General features: G+C 53.1%; 1 protein-coding gene across 1 annotated transcript in view; it reads right to left on the bottom strand.

Annotated features, from left to right (window-relative positions):
- PLCG2 (phospholipase C gamma 2) overlaps positions 1-23120 on the bottom strand; it is a 156943-nt gene that overhangs the window by 25851 nt on the left and 107972 nt on the right. Inside the window, 11 exon segments of the mRNA XM_019413075.2 lie at positions 3582-3749; positions 4580-4694; positions 5274-5419; positions 6740-6949; positions 8260-8362; positions 11707-11864; positions 12963-13029; positions 14395-14491; positions 18307-18416; positions 20687-20758; positions 22141-22321. Coding sequence (XP_019268620.1) covers positions 3582-3749; positions 4580-4694; positions 5274-5419; positions 6740-6949; positions 8260-8362; positions 11707-11864; positions 12963-13029; positions 14395-14491; positions 18307-18416; positions 20687-20758; positions 22141-22321 — 1427 coding nt within the window.

The raw sequence follows: 23120 nt of genomic DNA, 5'->3' as shown, positions 1-23120 counted from the left end.
CCCATCACCTACATCCTCCCGTTAACCTTTTACTCTTTTTGTTTTCTCACACTTAGCCATCCCTGCATCTAGCGCACAGGTGTCTTCCTCTTACTTGGAAATATATATACAACTGTATACTTCCCCTGAATGCGTCCGCATGTGTCTCATGGACTGGCGCTCGAAACCGGTTTACAGTGTTCTTAGGATTTAAAATTTGTGCATTTCACTGTGTGTAAATTTTAAATGTCCAGTGCTCCCCTCCTTTTGACTGATCTTCCCTATCAGTTTTTTTAAGGTTATTTATTTATTTTGAGAGGGAGAGGGAACAGAGGAGAGGGAAAGAATCCCAAGCAGGTTCAGCTCTGTCAGGGTGGAGCCTGACTTGGGGCTCGAACTCACAAATCATGAGATCATGACCTGAGGCGAAACCAAGAGTCAGACGCCTGACTTCCTCCTCTGCAGGAAGACGCCAAATGAGCCACCCACACGTCCCTCTATCAGGGTTTTTGTTGGCTTAATTTGTCCTCTCATTTTCAAAAAACCTCATGGGACATATAATCCTCAAATGGCACATATTTGAATGCATCCATTCTTTTTTATAATTGAGTGACAGTTTGAGTATAAAACTCTCAGGTGACACTTTTCCTTGCAGGATTTTGGGGACGTTGCTTTCCGTGAATAGTGAAGTGTTCTGACCTAGTCTCTACTCCTAGGTGATGTGATTTCTTTTGTTGTTGTTGGTTTGCTGGTCTGTTTTTTTCCTGGCTACCCACAGAATTCCTACAGTCCAGCCTAGAGCCCCTCCAGCTTTAATGTTATGGGAATCTTATTAAATGCAGACTCTAACTGGAGGGCTGGGGTGGGGCCTGAAATAGAGCTGATCTGTGGACAATGTGGAAGAAATCTGTCTGGGTGTTGATCAACTGTTAGAACGTCCTGGGCTGCTGACCGCTTCCGGGTATGGGGAAGGCTATCGGGTCGCCCCTGCACTCCAATGAGCGGGTGGTGCCATTCTGTTTAGAGTACATGTGCCTCCAGATTGGGAGGGGGCATGCCCTATGCCCACGCCCCCCCCCCCCTCCTTTCAATGCCCAGGTCTCATTTCCTGAGCAGCCTTCATGCATCTTGGGGTTAGGGTGGAAAGGTGTTGCCCAGTTTCACCAAGAAACAGTGTGGTTCTGTTTTGTCCTTGTCGGCTTGGGCTGTTGCCATAGATACACAGGAAACCGGAGACATGATCTGAGGCAGGCTCAGAATTTTGGCTTATTAGGAGTAGGGGAGGCCTGCAGAGGAGGAAGGAAGTCACTCCTGGGTCTGCATCCCAGTTCTGGTCCTACAGGTGTGTGACCTTGAACAAGTCAGTGAACAGCTCCGGGCCCTAAAGTGCTCATGCTTAAGAAGCAGAGAGGACAAAACCTCTTTCACGGGACTGCTGCGAGGATTAGAGAGTTTAAGGCACAAAACACAATAAACGCTGTTTTCCTTCCTTCCTGTGCTCCATCTGGCTCAAAAGCTTAAGTGCATCCCTAATGACAACGGGCAGAGTCTATTTCGGAGTTCAGAAGGCCCCTGATGCCTTATGCACAAAGGGATTGTTCACTTCATGCCTCCCTGGGACATGAATGTGCCAGAGGTCACTGGATGCCACACGGGAGCAGGGGAAGGCTCCCTTCTTTCATCATCCCTGACATACTGCTCTTTGTGTTTTAAACCCCCAGGCTGGGGCGCCTGGGTGGCTCAGTCGGTTAAGTGTCCGACTTCGGCTCAGGTCATGATCTCGTGGTCCGTGAGTTCGAGCCCCGCGTCGGGCTCTGTGCTGACAGCTCAGAGCCTGTTTCAGATTCTGTGTCTCCCTCTCTCTCTGACCCTCCCCCGTTCATGCTCTGTCTCTGTCTCAAAAATAAATAAACATTAAAAAAAAAAATTTAAACCTCCAGGCTAAGTCATAGAATTTTCTAGATTAATTGATACTGTTTAGTGGCTGGGAAGGGAAGGTTCACTAACTCTGACCTCTCTCCATGACATCACACCCCTGTCTGTGCAGGATGGGTCCAGGGGGAGGTGGGTTAGGAACAAGCAAACGGTTACTGTAAAAAGAAGTCCATCCTAACCCTTAGGTAAAGGGCACGTTACAAAATTGCACCTTGACTGCCGGGTTTAAAGTAGTTTACAGTGTGGGCTCGCTAAGCAAGAGGGGCTGTCGAATATCAGATGCCAGGGACTTAGAGGAAACTATGAAGACGTGGTTTCTAAGTTCGGATTTGTTCTACTCCTTTGCTTCGGAATTTGTTTCCTGGGTGATAAGATAGGCAGCCACGCTCAGTCCTTTCCAAGTGCCACCTGAGGAGCTGCCTGAACGTGCAACTTCCGGGCCCCACCCCAGGGGAGTCGGAGCACCCCGGGATGGGCCCGGGAACCTGCATTTTCCACCACATGCCCCAGCTGGGCAAGGGCCCAGCTCCGGAAATGATCCTAAGAAAGGTAGAAACTGAGGGAATATCTGATATGTTTCAAGTTTGGAAACCTTGAAACCTTGGGATCCTTGGGGAACCGTGACCTCATGAGGACTCCAGAAGGATCTAGGGTCTTCTGTCACATGCCTCAGAAATACCGAGGAAGGGGGCAAAGGGAATTCCACATGGAACGAGGGACTATTTGTCAAACATTACATATCAAGTGCAGCAGGAGAGGAGAGAAACTGTCTACAAGAATAGCCACCTTTACAGAGCAGCATGAAGCTCTGAACCCCCTCCCCAGGTTGCAGGGAGGGGCGGCTATATTGCTGCTTTGTCGGGGGGGGGGGGGGTAATGGGACTCCATTTCCTAGTTCTTAAGAGCTGGTCACATGTCCCAGCTTGGCTTGGTCACAGGCAGACCCAATAAGACCCTTCAAGCAGCACGAAGGAGTTTGGCTCAGCATAGAAGAAAGTGGTAGCAGTGGAAGAAGTCTGTCTCCTGGGGACTCTCTAGGCCTCAGGAAGAGGCAGAGTTGAGAGCATAGCTCACAGCTGCTCAGGGCCTTTTTCTTCCCCCCAGAGTGCAGTGCGAGCCTGGGGGAGGGCCGGAGCTGCCCTCACCCTAGGCCCCTAGCCTTTCAGAATGAAATCAAACTACACTACCAGATGGGCAATTCCCTAATAATCCAACTTTGCACACAGGCCGGACCGTGAAGGGGCCCAGCCTCCCCACCTTCCCTGGTCTCTGTGCCAAATGGAGGCTGTCCCCATGGTAACAGCCGCATGGTCAGCGGTCCGAGCCACCCAATCAGTTTTGCAACAATTTAATACAAACCAGGAGGCGTGCTTTTTGGTTCTTTCTAAAGCCAGCGGCACAGACCAAAAATGATGCTAGCCCAAACCGACCACCTCAACTAAAACATCTTCAGGGCGTCTGGGTGGCTCAGTCGGTTGAGCATCTGACTTTGGCTCAGGACATGATCTCACGGTTCATGGGTTCGAGCCCCCCATCGGGCTCTGGGCTCACAGCTCAGAGCCTGGAGCCTGCTTCGGATGCTGTGTCTCCCTCTCTCTCTTCCCCTCCCCGGCTCTCGCTCGCTCTCTCTCAAACATTAAAAAAAAATTTTTTTTTAAACGTCTTACCTGATTTGATTCCTTTGATGGGGTAAGTGGCATGAGCGAGGAAGTTAGGATCACTGAACATATCTTCCTCGTAGACCACAAAGCGCAGAAACGCGAGGTTTGGGTCATAAATTTCAAAGGTCACCTTCTCCTGTGTCGGAGCCCAAACGGGGCTTAGGCCATTGTCATCTGGAAGGAGATCAAGGCTCAGCTGAGGCCCCATTCAACCTGCCCCCTCCTGGTAAAACTGCCTCTCTATCTGTCAGCTCTGAATCTCCTTAGCATCCTGTAAACATATCTATGCCAAGATCTAAGAAATACTTTCTTTCCAGAAGCAGTTCTGGTAAAGCTGCTCTGAGGTCTGGTACTTGGAGAGCAGAGAGAAGAGACCACACCCCCTTGCTACAGCAATCATCTCAGCTCCCCCGGGTATGGAAGGGGCAGGACAGCAGGAACAGATGCATGTGGAAGAGATCACAGAGGGAAGAGCCACACTCCGCATCTGGTGAGGGAGGGGGTCTGGAGTCGTGTGAACCAGCCTCCTGGCTGTCACCCCCTGAGAAATGCCAATGCCACGGGTACACACGTGAGTTCATCGGGCTGTCTTTTACCAGGGCCAGTGAGCCCAGGCCTTAAAAGATTGACAGTTCCTGGCTTCCACTGGAAGAGCAAGCAAGCATTTCTCTGGGCCTCCCTTCCCTCTGAAGGATAAAATCACCCATGTTAGGCTGCAGCCTCTGGGTTACCACACCCTCTGTGTCTCTGTCCCTTAGCCTTGGACACAAACCTGACTGTGTAGATCAAGTGGGCAGGGAGGGGGGGTATTGCCCAAAGGGGAGCACCCCGGCATCATTGCATAGGGGGCTGGCCCAGGACTCCCAACACAAACACGGCACTGGGTACCAGCCCACCTAGTTAATCACAGTGCCCTGTGTTTCCCCACTTCCCCGAGCTGAACTGTAGCGGGCACAGGGGATGAAAGAGAAGATGTGGACAATAGGACACGTGATGCAACTTACTCACAACTGTGGTCTTAAACTTGTTGTTGTCATATTCAGCCCCGCAGATTTCCACCTCCACAAAGGGACATGCGATGCTTCGGCCAAGTTTGGGGAGATGGCGAGCCCCGAGAACCTAGGGCACCAAAGGTAAAAGCTGCAGTTCTCCCCGATCCATCCTGGGAAGCACGGACAAGTTCTATATGGGTGGCATCGCACGGGGCTCAGTCTGGGTTCTACAGTCAGACCAGATGAGGTCCAAGCCAGCCACAGTTTCTTCACTGAGGCCCTAACAAGCCTCTGCAGTGGTCGGGGAAATGGGGCTGGAGAACAGGTGTTAAGGAGAAGCCAGGATCGGAGCCCCCAGGCAATCATTCTCATGAACCTCCTGAGCACAGAAACGCATCGTCCCTGTGCCCAGGGAGAACCTACAGAGACATCCCAGGAAAGGAGAGGGGAGAAAGTGGTATTCTTTAAAAAAAAAAAAAAAAAGACTTTTTCATTACACATGCTTCATTTTTTTCTTCCTTATGAGACCACCTGCTGAGCCCAGTAAGAGATGGACCTCCTACCTCACCCCCAGGAGACCTGGGGTGGTGACCAAGTCCCCTCCCTACAACCCGTGGGTGTGCCATAATTTAGAAGCTGAAACAGTGACTGGGTGTTGGTGGTTTACACAAGATGACAGGTGTCACTGGGCAGAGGCCTGAGTTACCTTGACTGTCAGAGTCATCAAAATCTTCCGCTGGGCTTCGGGCGGCATGGGGTCGTACTTCTCCGTCCTCATGCTCTCGGGCTGCAGGACGTAGCCTGTCCGCCCGTTGAGTGAGAACAAGGCTTGATTCATCTGCATGTACTTGTCTGGGAAAGCAAGGGAAGGGCAGCTGTGAGTGACGCAGGACGAGGCCGCCTCTTGGGCCCGAGGCGCTGGGTGGGGCGTCATTTTAGCTCTCTCCAAAAATAATTTCAGGCAGTGGTTAAAATATGCGCTTCAAAAAAGGTCCCGACTGGTGAACACCATCCTAAGTATGACAGTAAAACACCTACTCAACGCTGAAGATTTCTTAGAAAAGAATTGGGGTTAATTTTAAAATTTCACTTAAGACCTGTTGCAGAAAGAGAAATCGTTCTAACTCAAATGACAGGGGAAGATCCACACATGAAAGCGATCTGATAATGCGTACTATAAATACCTACGCCCTGTTCGAGAAACAGGGACAGTTTGCAAAAAAGAAAACGCTTCGTAAAAACATCGTTCACGTTACGCCTAAGGGAAGCGCTAAGTATAACGTGACCATCGTACTGGCGAAGATTGAAAAGTTAGATAAAACTGAGCTGAAGTTTCAATGAAAAGGTGTATTCAAATGTTTTCTCAATTTGCGACCCCCCCCCCCCCAGTCCCTCTGGAGGGCGGCCTGGTGAGGTGTCTGAGCTCAGGCGTTGCTGGACTTGGGTGTTCACTGGGTTTCCTCAGGAAAGGCTGGTCCACATGCCAATGCTGTAGGGCCTAGCCTGTACTTCTGAGAATTCCGTGCCACCGAAGGGCTCCGCCATCTGGGAAGTGGTGCTCACGGAAGGTTACAGAAGTCAAGGCTGTCTGTAATACCAAATGAGGGAGAGGACCTCAGTGCGCCTCCATGGGGGCACCAGTTGAGTAGATGAGAGATCCAGTCAATGGAACCCCCCCTACGCAGGCATAAAAACAACATAAAAGAGACTCCTGGTGAATAGCTCTGTCAATAAAAGAGCACAGCACTGTGATTTCTGCTATCATTTACGAAAAAAGTTTAGCATGTGGGTTTCTCTCAGCAGGGAGTATCTCTGTAAGAGTCTGAGCATGAAACGCTCAACGAAGGATGGGCCAGAGAAGAGTTCACTAAAGACAGCCACAGAGCACCTGCATGCAGCTGTGCCTGAAGCTGCCTCAACGCCTGGACCTTTTCATTACATGAGCTCAAGTATTTCCTTTCTCACTTAAGCCTCCCTGCTCGGCATCTGTCTCTGCAATGGCAAGTGTCCACTGCCCCTGTCATGGCTCCATTCAGCTGATGGGCCTCAAGCTCGCGTGCTGGTTGAACCTTGACAGTTCCTGGGACCAGTCGTGCCTTCTAGGATAGCACGTCACACTGGTGGCCCCAGCGGACCGAGCCTGGAATGATGCGACCATCCCTGCTCCTTTACCTGGAGTCTGGAAATTGAGTGCCACCATCTGGGAGCCACACAGCCAGAGGCGAAAGGGGTCGTAGTTGGAGGAGTCCACCCTCTGTCCCTTCGGGTAAACACGGGTCAGGCCCTTCTGATTGTACTTGAGGAGGTCGACCGGTTTCTGTCTGACGACACTGTCAGCCTTCGTCTCCACGAAGGAGCGGATTTCTCGGAAGTCGGGGTTTTCTGCACACAGAGAGGGAGTCCCCGTTTATTCTGTGCCTCGTGCATTTTCTTAACGTTTGGTACAACGGCTGGATACACAGGATGTAAACCAAAACCAGGAACCTCAAGGCCAAGACAGTCAAGTGGTTATGATGCCATTTCCATAACCAGTACTGGTATGGGTCCCAGCGTTCCCCCCTGCCTTCTAGTCTCAATTGGTGTAACTTACTTCTTGTTTAAAACCACCAGCAGCCTGGTACAAGAAAACACAAAGGTGGTATGGTTACAGAAAGGGGGGCAGTAGGGAGTGGCCGCAGTGATCAACGGTAGGACAACATCTGAGGATGTGGTTTCCTCAGCCAAGAGGTCGTGGACCCAAGACGAGGGAACCAGGCACCGTGGAGGAGGGAGAGTCAGCTGCCTGCAGGCAGGGCGGTGCCAGGAGGGGGTGCCCGGAAGGGGAGAAGGAACAGGACAGAAACGTGTAACTACGGTGGTGGCCAGCCCATCAACACACGGAGTCTGGCTGAGTCTGGTTCTGAGCTCCGCTACCCTTCCCTGCAGATGGAGGTGCCCAGGGACCCTCCTGGGGAGCAAGTTCTTGGACCAGCTAACTGGGGTTAGTGCTGTTCCTCTGGTCCTCGGTCCTGGACTCAGATTCTTGAGATCAAAGAAAGGGGGAAGATAAAATGAACCGGATTTTTCCGAGAACTTGCTCCCTTGGCGACTGTGAGAAGATTGATATCTGAATCCTTCTGTGGCCAGCTGAATGGCCCCCAAAGGCATCCAGGTCCTTATCCTTGGGGCCTGTGACTTTGTGATTTATCTGACAAAGGGACTTTGTGGGTGTGATTCAATTACAGAGCTTGAAAGTGGGGGATCATCAGGCCCCTCAATATAGGGTCCATATAATAGGGAGATTGGGGAGGTTTGGCCACAAGCCCAGGAATGCTAGCAGCCACCACAAGAGGCAAGTCCTGGATTCTCCCCTTGAACTTCTGGACGAACAGGGCCCTGCTGGCACCTGGACTTCAGCCCAGTTGACACTGATGTTGGACCTCTGACCTCCAGGACTGTGAGTTAACAAACAGGTGTTGCTTTTAACCACCAAGTCTGTCCTAACTTATTAGACCAACAGTGGGAGACGAATCCACCCTCAGAGAGGGTTTTCCTCCTGAAGGTACCCGAAGGGCCTGTTTTGGCTGCATGCGCTGAGAGCACGTGAGAAGGAGCAATGAACCTCTCTCACTTTGTCTTCTGACAGCACCTGACTTAAAAAGGAAACCAGGGTGTTCGGCCAAGGGAGGAGGGAGGGTCAGAGGAGATGGTACCTAAATTGTCCTTGGTCTTGCTGGTCGGCTTGCAGTAGACTACCAGGTCCGAGAGCTCGATGGCGATGGACTGGTTCTTCTCCCAGTACTTCATGTTGTTCTCCTGTCGGATCCAGCCCCTGGTGTCAGCCCGGAAGCTTCCCCACGGCCCTGGCCCCCCTTGTCCTCACGGGTGCCCCTCCACACTCAGATCTTTAGTACAGTTGGATGCTTTCCTTTGCCCTGCCCTCCAACGTTCCTAAGTTGTTTCCACCCAGGATTGGGGTCCAGCTCAGTCTCTGGGCACAGGACGGGGTGGGAGGGGGGCTCCCTTTTGTCGGCACTCTCCTCCACCCTCTGCTCTCAGGCTCCTGCCCCATCCATTCCCCTAAAGCCACCCCAGCAAAGCTCTCCAAGCCCATGTTCTCATGGGCGCAGCACATCCTGCTTAGAACTTGCTGTCCTCACACCCGCGTCCCTGCGACGTGCCCCTCCCCGTGCCATTGTCCCCCTGGAGGCCGCACTGTCCAATCCGTCTCCACGTGCACAAGGATGAGTGCCTGCCTCCCCCCACACCAGCCAACTCTCTCCCGTCGCACCAAATTCTGACCCTTTCTTGCACTGACAAAGGGGGAGCCTTGAGAGAAAATTACATGCAGGCAAAAACTGGGGCCACTCAGCTTCGGGCATCGCACGCTAAGTGCAGGAGGGCAGTTGCTGAAGGTAACCTCCATCTGCCCGAAGAGGGGGAGTGGTGTCCATTTTGCAAAGAAACCGAAGTATACAGAGGTTGAGTGGCCTCCACGGCAGGGCGGTGACAAGACCAGATGCTTATGCACCGGGCCTCACTGCGTCCCTTCTCTGTCATCTTTTTTAAAGGGCCCCAGAGTTCACCTCCCCAGTCCCTCTGAACCACAGCACGGACCTCCTGCTCCTCACCCTGTACCTCCCCCCATTCTTCCTCTGCCACTCCATGAGATCTCTCCTTCCACACTCCACCTCAAGCATGCCTGCTCCGGGAAGTCTTGCTGGATAACTCCAGCCAGGATGAGGACAGGGATGGTGCCATTCACCAGCAGTGCCCACCCCTGTCCCCACAGACACATGTGTGGGTAGCAAGTATTCAGGTGACCGGGGGTGACGTGGTGAGAGGCTGAAAAGCACCTGGTGTTAACAGCAGGAACTGGAACCAGACACTGGTTCACAAGTTGGCCCTCCGTTGACTGGCCATGGCCACTGAGCACATCATATAGTCTCTCTGTGCCTCAGTTTCCACAACAATAAAAGGAGGCTAACCAGAGGAGTCCCCTTCTAGAGTACTGAGACTTAAGCAAAGAACCCTTTGCACCCCACCAGGGGTGTAGGAAACAACCAGTGGGACCAGAGTGCCCCCCAGCCCCGCCTCCCCAGTGACCACAGAATCGCATCAGACAAGGGTGGGTGAGGAATGCCACGCCTGTCTCGAATTACAGAAACTGCCTCACAAAGCACAGAGCGATGACAAGCCATGGGTGTCACTTTTTCCCCTCAGCAGAAAATGATGTCCATTCAAGACGAAAGACCCATTGCTTCATCAAAATTGTGTAACAATTACTCTCCAGACCTGTAGGCTGCACCCACTGGGCTCTCCGAGAACCTGAAGGCACAGCTTCCCTCGTCAGGGTTTGGAAACTCACTAACCAGACAGATCTTAGTGCCCGGTCTTTTGCCATCCACTGTGAAATCGCAGAGCCCTGAGCAGGGTGTCAGGGACAGACATGACCGTAGGGCTGGGGCGACGAGCCCCCGGCAGCGAGCTGAGCATTCATCGTGTTGGGTTGGTGTTGGTTTCCCCAGCAACCGGGGCAGCTGGGGAGAAGGGAGGGATGCAGTGGTTTCTGCTGACTGCTGTTTTCTTAACCTTCCCACATAATAATGAGAATTAGCAGACGTAAAAACCAATTAAGGAGGAATGTAGATCAAAGGCAGAGAACAGGAGCCTTGAAGAGCCAGGCTTGATTTCAGAAACCTTCATGTGAGGACAGAAAGCCTTCGAGTAACTCTGCATTTTTCACCACTAAAAGCAGGGGAGAGGGCCAGGATGTACCCCACACTCCATCCGTGCCGTAGGTGACTCGGGGGCCTGAGGTCTGCAGGGCACAGCTGCTCACCGTCTCCCGCGAGTGTTTTCTCCACTCCTGGCCAGGCTGGGGGTGGGGAGGGACCCAAATACTAGAAGACGCTCAGGACGCCAACATCACATACTAACGGTGCCATACGATCACGATGACCACCATTTACCCAGGATGGGGGACAGCTGTACAAGATCGGAAGAACTCATCTTCCAAATGAACCCCAGGATCATGATGCCCCCCTGTGCCACATCAGAGGCACCGGAGGGCAGAAGGGACGCCCCCCAGCAACAAAAGCAGGAGCAGCCGTGTTGGCCACAAGCTCGGGCTCATCCCAAGTGCCTGGTGATGGAGTGACAAGCCTCTAGTCCCTGACTAGACTCGAGCACAAGGAAAGACCGGGCCACTAGGGGGGTGACGCTCCCAGTACGTGGGAGAAGGAGACTCATCAACTGTAACCAGGCGTCACAGGGACCCACAGAGTCCTGGCAAAGCTTAGAAATCGGTCCTTTGGGTCAGTATCTGCCTTAGAAACAACTGAGCACATGGGAAACTCTACAATTTCTTCCCAGGTCTGTGGCCACAAGAAAGAATGGATGGTACTTGGTCCATCCTCCAAGATACAGCAAGTGTCCCATGTCTTCGTGGTAGGACAGAGTGATGCTGAAGGACTGTTCCCTGAGGTCTGCCGTGTGTCAACCCCGGGACCCACTGCTCTTCATGCATCATCTCATTTCATCCCTCCCTCATCTTGTGACTTAGGGACTGGGCTCATCTGACAGATAAGAAAACTAAGGCCTAGAGAAATGTGGGTCCAGCCCTGCCTAATTCTCAACCTCCTGTTCTCACTCAGAACATCGCCCTTCTCAAAACACCTCCAGCCTAACAAGAGGCTCCAGTTATGATAAACGCTGAAAGGTCCACTTCCATCTGGAGCCCAGGTTCCTCCACAAGAAAACAAACTTGCAGAGGGACAGAAGGGGGTCGTGTTGAGCACAAGGGGCCACTATGGGTCCAGGGGCCTGAGCTCAGGAAATGCCTCCTATGGGGGAGGATCCAGGCCGTGCCGAACAGTATTGACAAACACGAGAACATTCAAAATGAGGAACACCGTACTTTCTCGTTCAGATAGGGCCAGCCAGGCCCCAAATATCGAGTTACAGCTCCACACACACCCAGCCTGCTGAGGGTTCGAACTAGACCCAGCTTTCCCGGAGACCACCAATGGCCCTTCCCCCTCCATGATGGTGGGCACTCCTATGGCCCAAACCCCCCCCCGCCCCCCGCAAGTTTTCCCTTCAAAAGGAAGACCCGACCCCGCCTCCGCAGAGGGAGCCCAGATGAGCCAAGCACCTACCTTGGTGTCCATCTTCCAGGTGATCTCCCGGATGCTCTGAAACCACTCAAAGAGCTCCTCGACCCTGTCTGTGGCAAACTCCACCGGAGGGTCGCCTTGCTTCTTGGGCTCCAGGATGAACACGAACGCCTTCTGGTTTTTCCCCTGCGGGGCTTTCACTTTGGGAGAGAATAACGAAGTCTTGAGCAGCCTCCCGGAAGGCCAGACGGCACGCGGCCCAAGCCGCCTCTCTCACGAGCCCAGCCAAAGCGCCACTGCCCCAGCCGTGGTCAGCGTGGACCGGGGCATCTGCCTTAGGGCGGGCGGGGTCTGGCCTCTCTACCTACATCACGGCCTGGGATACACAGCAGGCCGAGCGGCGTTCTCCCAGGAGTTCTGTCTGCACCCTAAGCCCCCGTACCTGTAAATGTGACCTGACTTGGAAATAAAGGATCTTCGCAGATGTACTTAAGGATCCTGAGAGGAAATCACTCTGGAGTTAGGATTTCTAAATACAACAACTAACGTCCTTACCAGAGGTAGGAGAGGGAAAATTGAGACACAGACACAGGAAAGACGGCCCCTGAAGACAGAGGCAGACATTGGAATGGTGCAGCCACAAGCCAAGGGGTGCCAAAGATCTCCAGGAGCCACCAGAAGCTAGGAGACAGGCATGCGATAGACGCTCTCTGCAGAGAAAGTATTTTCTAGAAAGAAAATTAAAGCCATGAGAGGAGAAATTATCTGCTCAGCAACCCCACTGGCTGAGATGTCTGAGGTCTTCTGTGCCAGGTAACATCCTAAAGCATATAACATGTGCCGTCTCTTAATCCTCATCCCACCCTTTTGGGGGTATCACTCTTCTATGTATGTGGCAGGAGAGGACAGAGAGGCATTGATGGGGAAGTAATGCATGGAGGGGCACAGAGCTGGTGATGGCAGAGCTGAGGCTCAAAGCAGACCCGGCTCCAAGCTCCCTCCGGATAAACCCGGGGCCGTCCCCCTGTGCTCTGCAAACTTAAGGCAGATGGCCTAACGGCAGTGTAGGTGAGGGCCCTGCCCCGCCTCATCTCTTAGCTGGCCGCAGGACCTCAGCCGGGTCCCACGGTCAGTGACGGGCGTGGGCTCCTCCTCTGGGAGTAGGAACACGGACTCCGTGTCCTGTGCCCAGCTAACGGCTGGATGGACTGCAGCCGCCTCCCCGCCTGGGGCTCTTCCGAGGCGGGGCCGTGGGGGACTGGGGTGGCGATCCACGCTAAGACCGTGTGTGCACATACCGACGTTATAGGTGTTGAGATCCAGTATTCCCCTGCAAAGAGACCCTAAGGGATTGTCTTCAATAATCTGTGAGGAAACAAGACATAACTCAAGTTAGTCTTAACGGGAATAATAAAAAGACAACCAGTTTCCAAAGCGCACCGTTTAGCAGAGACACCGCCTGCAGAACTGTTTAAAATGCATTTTCATTACAGGATCCACCCGTGGGGAGAGCGCTAAATAATGAAGCATGCTGCTGACGGGGACCCAGCCGTGAGCGGGTGCCAGCAGGTCCGCCAGTTCATTTTCCAATCTGTAAAAACAAGCCGTCTGAATTCCGGAACGGGTCTGGAAGCATCGCGCTGGGTCTGGTTCCAAGACAACGTCCTAGACGCCCGTTCAGACGTGGCTGTGAAAGGGGACCGTCCAGCCTCCCGGAGCCCAGCTCGAGAGCCTTCTGTGGCTTCTCAGGTCCTCGGGGAGCAATGGCCGCACTCTGAGATCTGTCTGAAGGGCCGTCCAGGCCCCGGCCAGCCTTCCAGCTCCCCCTCCCACCACACGTTCCCTGGATCCCGGGGTCCACGTGCGACAGAGAACGTCTGGGTCTCAGGACAGCTAGCAGACCTGCATCTGCCCCCTGCTTGTAGGGCCCGCCCCCACCCCACCAGGCCAAGGCCGACTGGGGGGTAAGGGCCACACGGGACAGACGCGGTGAGGGGTCACGTCCCTGCCACAGGCCTGGCGTGCCGGACACAGCCACGTTCCCACCACCACACCTTCCGTGAGGCTGTGCCTCCTGCCCGGTTTCCCTTCTGCCGGTCCTGCTCCTGATCTCCAACTGGACCTCTAACACTCAAACGCACATTACTCTGTGCAGCCCTCCCAGATTGCCCCAACTCCCTGAGGAAGTTCCTTGGGCTTGGAAAGGCCTTAAGGTGCTCATTACGACAAGTCCGTCCTCGGCCCAGTGTTGTCACCTGACGGCGGATGTTCTTTAGGCCTTCGGGGCAAGAGGAGGCTGGGGGACAGACACCAGGTTGGCAATGTCACCACGAGGGCCTCAATTCACTGCCACTCAAGCCCACCTGCTTACTCACACCAAGCACGTCCCGAATGTCTGGCGGCCAAACTAAATGTGTTTCATTTGCAAGCTGCTTTAAGCAAAGGACAAATTCCCTGTTTGGCCATTTTCACTCCGGAGGGACCTGTCCTGCATATGCAAAGCCTTCCAGCCCGGCACAACCTGATTAAAACATGACAGGCTTGTCACAGTGACTTTCACCCCCAACAACTCAGGGGACAGTCCCGACTTCCCTGTCACCCCGTCGTCCCTGTTCCGGTGCTCCACAGGGACCACACAGCAGCATGTGTGACGGGAACCCACGGAGACGGCTCCCCGGATTGCTGAGAAGCCGGGTCCGCAGGGGTCCCTGTGTGACAGTCTAGACTCACCTGCTTTTCCAGTTCTTCCACATCGACCGTTGAAATGTCCTCAACGTAGTTGGATGGAAAGTATTGCTGGATCCTGGTCCCATAGTCTCCTTTCCACCTGGGGAAAAACAGAGGGCATCAGAGGGCCTTCGTGGGGCAGAGTTAATCACTGGTGGTCAGATCCCAGCTGCCGGCTGGGGAGAGGCAGCAGGTGGCCAAGCGACCAGAGGCCGTGGTCATTATCTGTGACAACACAGCATTTCAAAGGGGTCATCGGCTTTTTTTAAATCAGCAGTGAGTGAGCACAGGGTCAGCGCCCTCCCTACAACAGAATTCTAACGTTTGGTCAAAGACACCAGAAGTTTCAGTGCTTTACGTGGACGTCAGAGGCCATCTGGGACAAAAGCTCAAGTCTAGAGCGTTCCCAACCCCACTTCAGGGAGGGCTGTGAACTTAGGGATAAGGACGGGGTAAGGAAGGTTCTGGAGCCCTACAGGCTGGCATCACATTCCGGCTCCACTGCCAACTACATAGGTGCTCTGTGCCCCAGACTCTCCATCTGTAAAATGGGGATAATCCAAGGCCTCCCTCAGAGCATTTTTTTTATGTTTATTTTTGAGAGACAGAGAGAGAGAACATGAGCAGGGGAGGGGCAGAGAGGGAGGGAGACACAGAATCCGAAGCAGGCTCCAGGCTCTGAGCTGTCAGCACAGAGCCCGACGCGGGGCTCGAACTCACGGACAGCGAGATCGTGACCTGAGCCGAAGTCGGGCACTCAACCAACTGAGCCACACAGGTGCCCCTCATATATGTTTTTTAAAGGTTTATTTATTTTTGAGAGAGAGAGAGGGGAGGGGGAGACACAGAACCCGAAGCAGCTCCAGGCTCCGAGCTGTCAGCACAGAGCCCGACGTGGGGCTCCAACTCACAAACCTTGAGATGGTGACCTGAGCCGAAGCCGGGCGCTTAACCCACTGAGCCACCCACTGCCCCCTCCCCTCAGAGGATTTTATTGGAACCACAGGGCTAAGCACATGCTGAGCAGTTTTAACAGCATCCAGTATACAGTAAGTGCTCAAATAACGCTCTTGTTACTCAGCTAAAATACCGCCCCCCCCCAACCTTCTTGCCTCCTCTGACGGCACTGATAACAAGGAACATAACCGATCTCTGTATGCGTCTCAACTCCACCAAACTGTGGTCACCTCCAAGATTCTCCCCCGAAGCAGTGCCCAGGCACGCAGGGCTACTCCCTCCAAGTGTCCTCCTGTAGGCACACTCTGCAGCCAGGAGGCTCTTTCCAGAACCCATCTCTGACCTCACCACACCCACAGCTGCCAAAGTCTTCCGAATCAAGCCCAGACTCTTTCACCTGACCGCAGGCACTCTCGGACCTTGACTCCTGTCTGTGACTCAAACTTGACCCTCATCCCAGACCGCCTGTCACCTCCACCCTTCTGTCCCTGCCATGCCGCCTAGCTTCCATGCCTCAGTCCACGCCCTTCGTATCCAGCTTGTGCCTACTAACCGTTTAAGACTCAGCTCAGGAACGCCTCTTCCAGGGAGCCTTCCCTGACTGCCGCCTAGGCTGAGTGTTCTGCCTCTGTGCTCCGTGGCATCTGTCCCCACAGCTGTGGAGGCAGTGTGCACCTTTCATATAACTTCTGTCTCTGTCTTCCCCACTATGTGAGACCTTTCTCCATCTTAGTAAATGTGGACCTGAATCCAAGCAGAGGGAGGACCGATCGTCCCATGGCCTGGCGGAAATACAGGTTTGCCACACACCCACCTCACCTCCATTTCTCCAGACCCGTTTCAGGCAAACACTGGCTGTATTCAGGGTGACTGTAAATACTGTTTGCCCCAAACTAGGCAGGCCATACCTGTGGTCGAGGTACAATTATTTAAAAAAAAAAAAAAAACTTTCTAAAAAATTATTTATTTATTTTAAGAGAGAGACCATCCCAAGCAGGCTCCACACTTCCAGCACAGAGCCCAACACGGGGCTCGATTTTGCAAACCGTGAGATCATGACCTGAGCTGAAATCAAGAGTGGGATGCTTAATCAGCTGAGCCAGCCAGGCGCCCCCAGGGGTCATTATTAACAATCCCATTCCCTTCATTCTCAAAGGCATCCCAGTTTGGACAAAACCCCCACCATTTTGGAACTAGGCTGGGAGGATGCACGGGAGAGTGGCACAGTGACAACACCCCACTAGGTGGTGCCATTGCCACCAGACAAAGTTGACCCACGGCCCCTCGCCAATGCCACTTACACCAGCACCTCAGTTCACCTCAGGAGCCCTGGAAATGATAAGCACCCCACCTCGGACGTGTGCAAAGGCAGGAGGGCTGTGCCATGCGTGGAAAAGTGTGTGATTTAAAGAGGTCACCTGGGGTCTACCTGCTACTTGGTCCAAGTCACCCACACAAATGGAACGGGGACCTCAACAGAGGCAATGCAACGGGGACCTCAACAGAGGCAGGGTGCAGAAAGGGGCATCGTGGACCCAGGGGAGACCCGGGTTCTGGCTGTGCCCCTCAGGGAGAGGCGGGTACACAACACGGCTGGGAGCCTCACAGAGGAGCTCCAGGTCTCCGTTGGGAGGCCACACGGGAGAGCTGAGCCCCAACCCCAGCTTCAGCAGATCACTCTGTTGTTAACCTTTTTTTGACGCTGGGGATCCAGGGAAGATTTGGATTAGAAAGAGGGCATCTCGAGGCTCCTGGGTGGCTCAGTCGGTTAAGCATCAGACTTTGGCTCAGGTCATGAGCATGCCGTTTGTGAATTTGAGCCCCGTGTCAGGCGGGTTCTGTTCTGACAGCTCAGAGCCTGGAGCCTGTTTCAGATTCTGTGTCTCCCTCTCTCTCTCAAAAATAAAAAAAATTAAAAGGAGGGCATTCTCAAAAAGCAAAACAAAACAACAACACGAAAACAACTTTGAAAACCCCTGAACTTAGTACCTGAGTCAAGTCAGGAGTAGGGGCTCTGGAGTCAGAAGGCCTGGCTTCAGATCTCAGCCTGCTGTGCGGCCCTGGACAAGTTACTGTATTTATCTGTGCCTCACAGTTTCCTCACGTGTACGATGCAGGGGTAACACCAGAACCTCTCAGGGCCACTGTGTGGGTTTACAGGAGTTATTTCAGATGAAGCGCTTACGATGGTTCCTGACATAAAGAGGCACTCCTATCAAGCTGCTGTTCAGATTTCTCCGTCAGGTCCAGCTATCTTGCGGGACAAAAGGATGCTGCGCTTGTGAATTGAGTCCCTGGGGGTGCTCGTGGTTACAGACAAGTTCTTACCGCTTAAAGGGAAAAATAGTCCTGCAAAAACACCGGTCCAGGGACTCATGGATGGGCAGCACAACTTTTTTCCATTTTTGCCCCAGGTGAAAAGAGAGAAAAGGTCATTGAGCCCCAGCATACCCAGGTATCTGTGACCTAAAAACGTCCCTGCTTCAGTCGGGGGTAGGGCCGCTGCACAGGACTAAGCATCAGCGGAAGAATCTGAACTCAGAAGAATACACAGGCTCGTGTCGTGGGAAGGACCTGCGCTATTTAAGAGCTGTACAACCTTGGAAAGCCTCATTTGCCATCTCTGTAAAGTGGGGAGACCCACAGTCAACTCCGAGGGTTGTAATGAGAATCTGGTGAGACCATGTATGAAAGCAGGTGACACAGAGGAAGGGCTCGGTAAGTGGCCGCTGCTGTTATAACTAAAATAATATTTAATATGATGTGAAATATGGTGGTTTATCTGCTTTTCTGAATACAGCATGTATCAAACCACCTTCCCAGGGAGGGTACAAGAGTCAAAGCCAGCCCGGAACAGCAGAGAAAGGGCGTCAGAGCTCAGCCGGGACCCGAGTCTCACTGGCAAGAAGGGACAAATCAAGTTCATCCAGCAAGCAGCCCAGCCCCCCTCAGTCTTACCAGCCCCAGGGCTCCTTGGAGACGTTGTGAATGAGGGCCCCACGGCAGAAGCTCAGCTCATCGTTTCGCTTGGCTTTGTAGTCATACAGAGCTTTGACGGTCCTCTGAGGCTTTGAGGGAAAACAAGGAGGAGAAGGTCAGGCTGGGCGACACAAGCAGAGAGAGGGGTCTGCGTTGATTCTGCTCTTTAGGGAACAGGGAGCTTCAGTCCAAGGTTACAGCACCATCTGCTGGCAAAGAGCTAGTAATGCATTGCCAAGGAGCTCCCAAAGTCACCAGGGAGTGTGGATGAGGACCGGCCCCCCCAAGGTCAACCAGCGGCTAAGTGGCTGAGCTCAGAAATAAATCAGCTATGACCATAGTTCATGCTGGTCTTCTGTAAGAAGCAACGTGGGTTCTAGGCGGACGTAAGGACACATTTTCCCCCATCAACCTCCCAGGCCACTGCCAGGCTCTAAGGCTGTAAGGTGCAGCCAGTGGCAAAGGGAGGTGCCATAGAGTGGCTTCCACGAGGAGCCAGTCTCCAGACTGACAGAGGGCAGGAGGAGGTCTCATGGCAGGCCCCCCACGAACGAGAGAAATAAGCTGTCCATCAGGTGACCAGGTTGGCAGACGGCACAACAAAATGACTAAGAGCAAATGCCCCCGAGCCAGACCGCCTGGGGCCACGTTCCAGCTCTGTACCTTGCTAGCTATGCCGAGGGCACAGAAACCGTACCCGATGCATGGGATTAATGGGCTGTCAAGTGCTTAGAACAAGGCTTGATATGTGGCCATCCAGCCAGACGTGTCCCCTATTACGACTGATATAGTCTTTCCAGTTCCAAGAACTCCTCCCAAGGAAACGATGCAAAGAGATGCCCAAAGCCTCACCGGTGACGTTCCTTTTAGTGTTAACTAGAAGGACAAAGACTAGAGATGATGTACACGGCCACTGACGGGGACATAGCTAAACCGGCACAGCCACCCAGAACATTCTGCAGCATTAAAAACCCATTCTTTTTTTTTTTTTTAAGTCAAAACCGCAAGCCATGTATTTTACCTCAATTACCTGGCCTACCAGTTTGAGCCAGAATAGTCACGAGGCAAATCAGCAAAGGAGAAATCCACACAGGACAAGCAGCAAGTGAACAGAGCAGAATAGAAATGGCAAGTGTGGGTGGTGGGGATTGTAAAATACATCTCCATGCGGGCAGAGACCCAGGAATGCAGACAGCGACCGGGTTAGGAGGGTGAGACCAGGGCTAATTATTTTCCTCATCTTCAGAGTGGGTTTTTTTTTTTTAATTGTTCAACCGTTTTCCATCATAATAACAGCGGTAATTTTCTTTTGAGGCGCTCGCCATAGTCTGGCAGTCGGCGATCAAGTGCAGCCACAGTCGTGTTTTACTTGCCTCACTTATAGGATGATTTTCTCTGCAACTTGGGTTAAAATTTAAAAATGGGGCAAATTCACATCAAGCACCTGGATGATTGGTGTGCCTTGAGAAATCAGAAAAGCTGGCCTGCTCTCTGGAAAGGCAGCCATCAAGCGCCAACGGGCACAGCTGCCTTCGAGATGGGGTGTGAGTTCCTCAGTTTACCACAGTCCCCACCATCCCCTGACACCTGGCTGACACAAGGTCATGTCATTCTTATTACCAAAGCCTTCTTCCCGATAAAAGTCCTCTAATAATTTCACACACAGCCCATGTGTCCACATCCTTCCAAGCCTTCATTTCTTGCTGAAAAGGATTTGCATTGGCCAAGGATTATAAATTAAAAAAAAAAAAAGAAAGAAAAGAAGTTCGTCTCTGGATTTCTACAGAGCCCATCCTTAGGGCCCTTTCCTTAGCAAGACATGAACTGCGTGCCATATCCAACCCTGCCCCGAAAGAAAATTCGCCATCATTCTTCCTCTGCGGCTCAAACTCTATGTGAGATGGAACCAGAACGAGGAGGGGCTGGGGGCCAAGAGTAAAAACCCGCCCCCCCCCCCCCACACCGAGTGAAATCACACAGCAGCCAGGGTGGGAACAGGAGATAACGTGCACGCTGCAAAGGGGTCGGTGAACCAAACGGAATTCATAAACACCACGGGCTCAGTCAGTGAGCAAGCAACATTTGAAAGATTTTTAATTAGAAGCTGTTTGGCCCAAAGGTGGTTCATCAAACCTCAGAATTTTAGCAAGGCGCGGTTGCGTTTGGGTAGAATTCTATTAACCTCTTCCCGGAAACTAGATTTCACATTGTCAATCATCATTTCTTCTCAAAAAAAAAGGGGGTGGGGAGGGGAAGCGAAGTTTGCCCAAATGTTCCCTTGCCCTGTTGTAGCTGGGAGGGGACCCCATGCCATGCCAGGGACCCGGTAATGGTGTGAATTACAAGGCTGGCTCCATACCATGGACGGGTTGATTTCACTGGGATCCACATACATCCTGCTGACGTCATAGAGGGAGTTGATATCTCGTTCCTGGAAAAGAACAGAGCGGAACAAATGGAAGCATCCAAGGTCCTGGGGCAGCCCGACACAGAACACGGGTTCCAGGCAGCTCTCTGGCACAAGGGTTGAAACCTCACAGTTAACTCCTGCCTCCTGGCAGAGATGGTGAGAAGCCCGAACTCGGAAACTTGCCCCCCGCATGAGAGAGGGCCCTAGGCCGGCCTACCGTGTGCCAGGCCCTACACTCCTTTGTGAAAACACAAACCCTGGGACCCGGAGGCGTGCTGCCACTACCTCACGGCCCACAAGAGCCCGGCGTCCACGTCTCCCTGACCCACGTTCCGAGTCGGCAGCTGCAGACCGGCCCCCGTGGAACCATTTAGATGATGGGAACTGGCAAATGCCATGAACCCCGACAGGTCACATTCACCAGCACACCCTGGAGACCCTGCCTGCCCTCTGATGTCGGTCACTGTCCCTCAGGGTCACCGCAGGGCTTGTGCCGTGGCTGCTCCCTCGACCTGGAACTGACTTCCTCCGTAGCTCCCCATGGCCCAATCACTCCCTGTCAGGTTTGGGCTCGTGTTTTAAGCTTCTCAAGGAGACCTTTTCTGAGCTCTCCGGCTCAACCCAAAGCAGCACCCAACCTCACTGTATCTGCCTCACTGCAATCCACGCTGCCGGGGACATTTTCTGCACGTGACTGCAGGCCTGTCCTGAACCTAAATCTCCCGAGGCAGACTTTTGTTCCCCACACTCCCAGTAGCTTGGACCAGTCCTGGCTCGTGGTGGCTGTATCCTAAATCTCTCCTCAATACATTACTGAATCCAAGTGACAAGAACAGAGACATGGTCTTCTGATCAGGTCCGTTCTCCACTCAGAACAAAAGCCGGTGTCTCACAGGCGCCAACCCAGCCCCGCACCATGCAGTCCCCCATAAGCCCCATCCTTCCTTAATTCTCGTCCCACTCTGGCTCACTCAATTCCGGCCACACTGGCTGCTTCTCTGTGCCTCCAGTCACGCCCTCACCTCAGGACCTTTGCACTCGCACAGGTCCTTCCCATAGCGGCACGGCTCACTCCTTCACCAACTGTGGCATCTGCTCAAATGACTCCTTCTCAATGACCTCTTTCCAGAGCACCCTCTTCGCACCGCAGCGCCTTCCCCGTCACTCTGTATCCACTTCTCCACCTGCCCAGTTTTTCTCTACAGCACCGGTGGCCACCTGATACGTGATGTGTCTTCTTCGTCTCCCTTATTATCTGGTTCCCGCCCCACTAGACCGTACGCAGCATGAGGGCAGGGTCTCTGTCCCCAGGACCTAGGGTGGTTCCTGGACACGTGAGAAGCGCTCGACAAGGGTCTGCTGAATAGACACGGCGCCACATCACGGGGGAGGTGGGCGCCTACCATATTGTAGCGCTCCAGCAGCTCAGGCGTCACGGGATAGCGCAGCCGCATCTTCCGGTAGAGCGCGTGCTTCTCGTAGTAACTGACCAGCTCGACGAGGCTCTCGAAGTAGGCAGAGGTCCCCAGCACAAAGTGCCGGCCGTCCCGATGGATGCGGCAATGCTTTACTTTGCCCCTGGCCCTGGAGAGGGAAGACGGCAGGGAGCTGAGGCGCCGAAATCCGCAACACCGGACAATTGTTACGCGGCCCTGCTAACCAGCAACAACCTGCGTGTCCATCCTCAGGGAACCAGAGAAATAAACGGGGTGCGGCAGTCCTGTGAAGCACACGGATCTTTTCAACAGAGAAACACAAGAAGAACCTGTGCCTCACAAGAGATACTGCTAGTTCCTCTCGTCTGCCCCCTCCTCCCCAATTACAGGACTTGACTTTGGGAAGGTCCTGGTGTCTAGAGCAGGGTTAGCAAACAATGGCCCCAAGGCCCAATCTGGCCCACATACCACACCCACCTGCCCCACTGCTGCCCTCACTTTTGTAAATAAAGTTTTATTGAAACACGGCCCCCCCCCCCCCCCCCCCTTCATCCGTTTACATACGGCCCGGGGCTGTTTTCACTCTACAGTGGCCGAGCTGACAGCAGCTGGGGTAGCGACCACGCGGCTCACAGGGCCTCAAATCCTCTCGTCCTTTACAGGAAATGTTTGCTGATCTCTACTCTAGAACTCTGGGATTTGAGGCCCAAATCCTTCAACCTTATCTTCAGTGCTCCAACTACTGGAACGATGAGGTGTTTTGTTTTGTTTTGTTTTTCCCCAAAAGGAAAACAAGCCTTTTATCGCCTCACCCAGTTGAAACATGAGGTCAGAAAAATCCAAAATGGACAACAATCTTCGGTCTTACCAGCTTTTATCAGCAAGAACAGAAGCCTTTAGGAAAATAAGTTCTGATCTCAACTTTACAGCCCAAAGCATCTTGTCAA

This window comes from Panthera pardus, unplaced genomic scaffold (genome assembly GCF_024362965.1).
Source record: "Panthera pardus isolate Hobbes unplaced genomic scaffold, ASM2436296v1 HiC_scaffold_19, whole genome shotgun sequence".
Taxonomy (NCBI): domain Eukaryota; kingdom Metazoa; phylum Chordata; class Mammalia; order Carnivora; family Felidae; genus Panthera; species Panthera pardus.
Note: the sequence above shows the minus strand (reverse complement) of the source record. Positions and strands in the feature narration are given on the sequence as shown.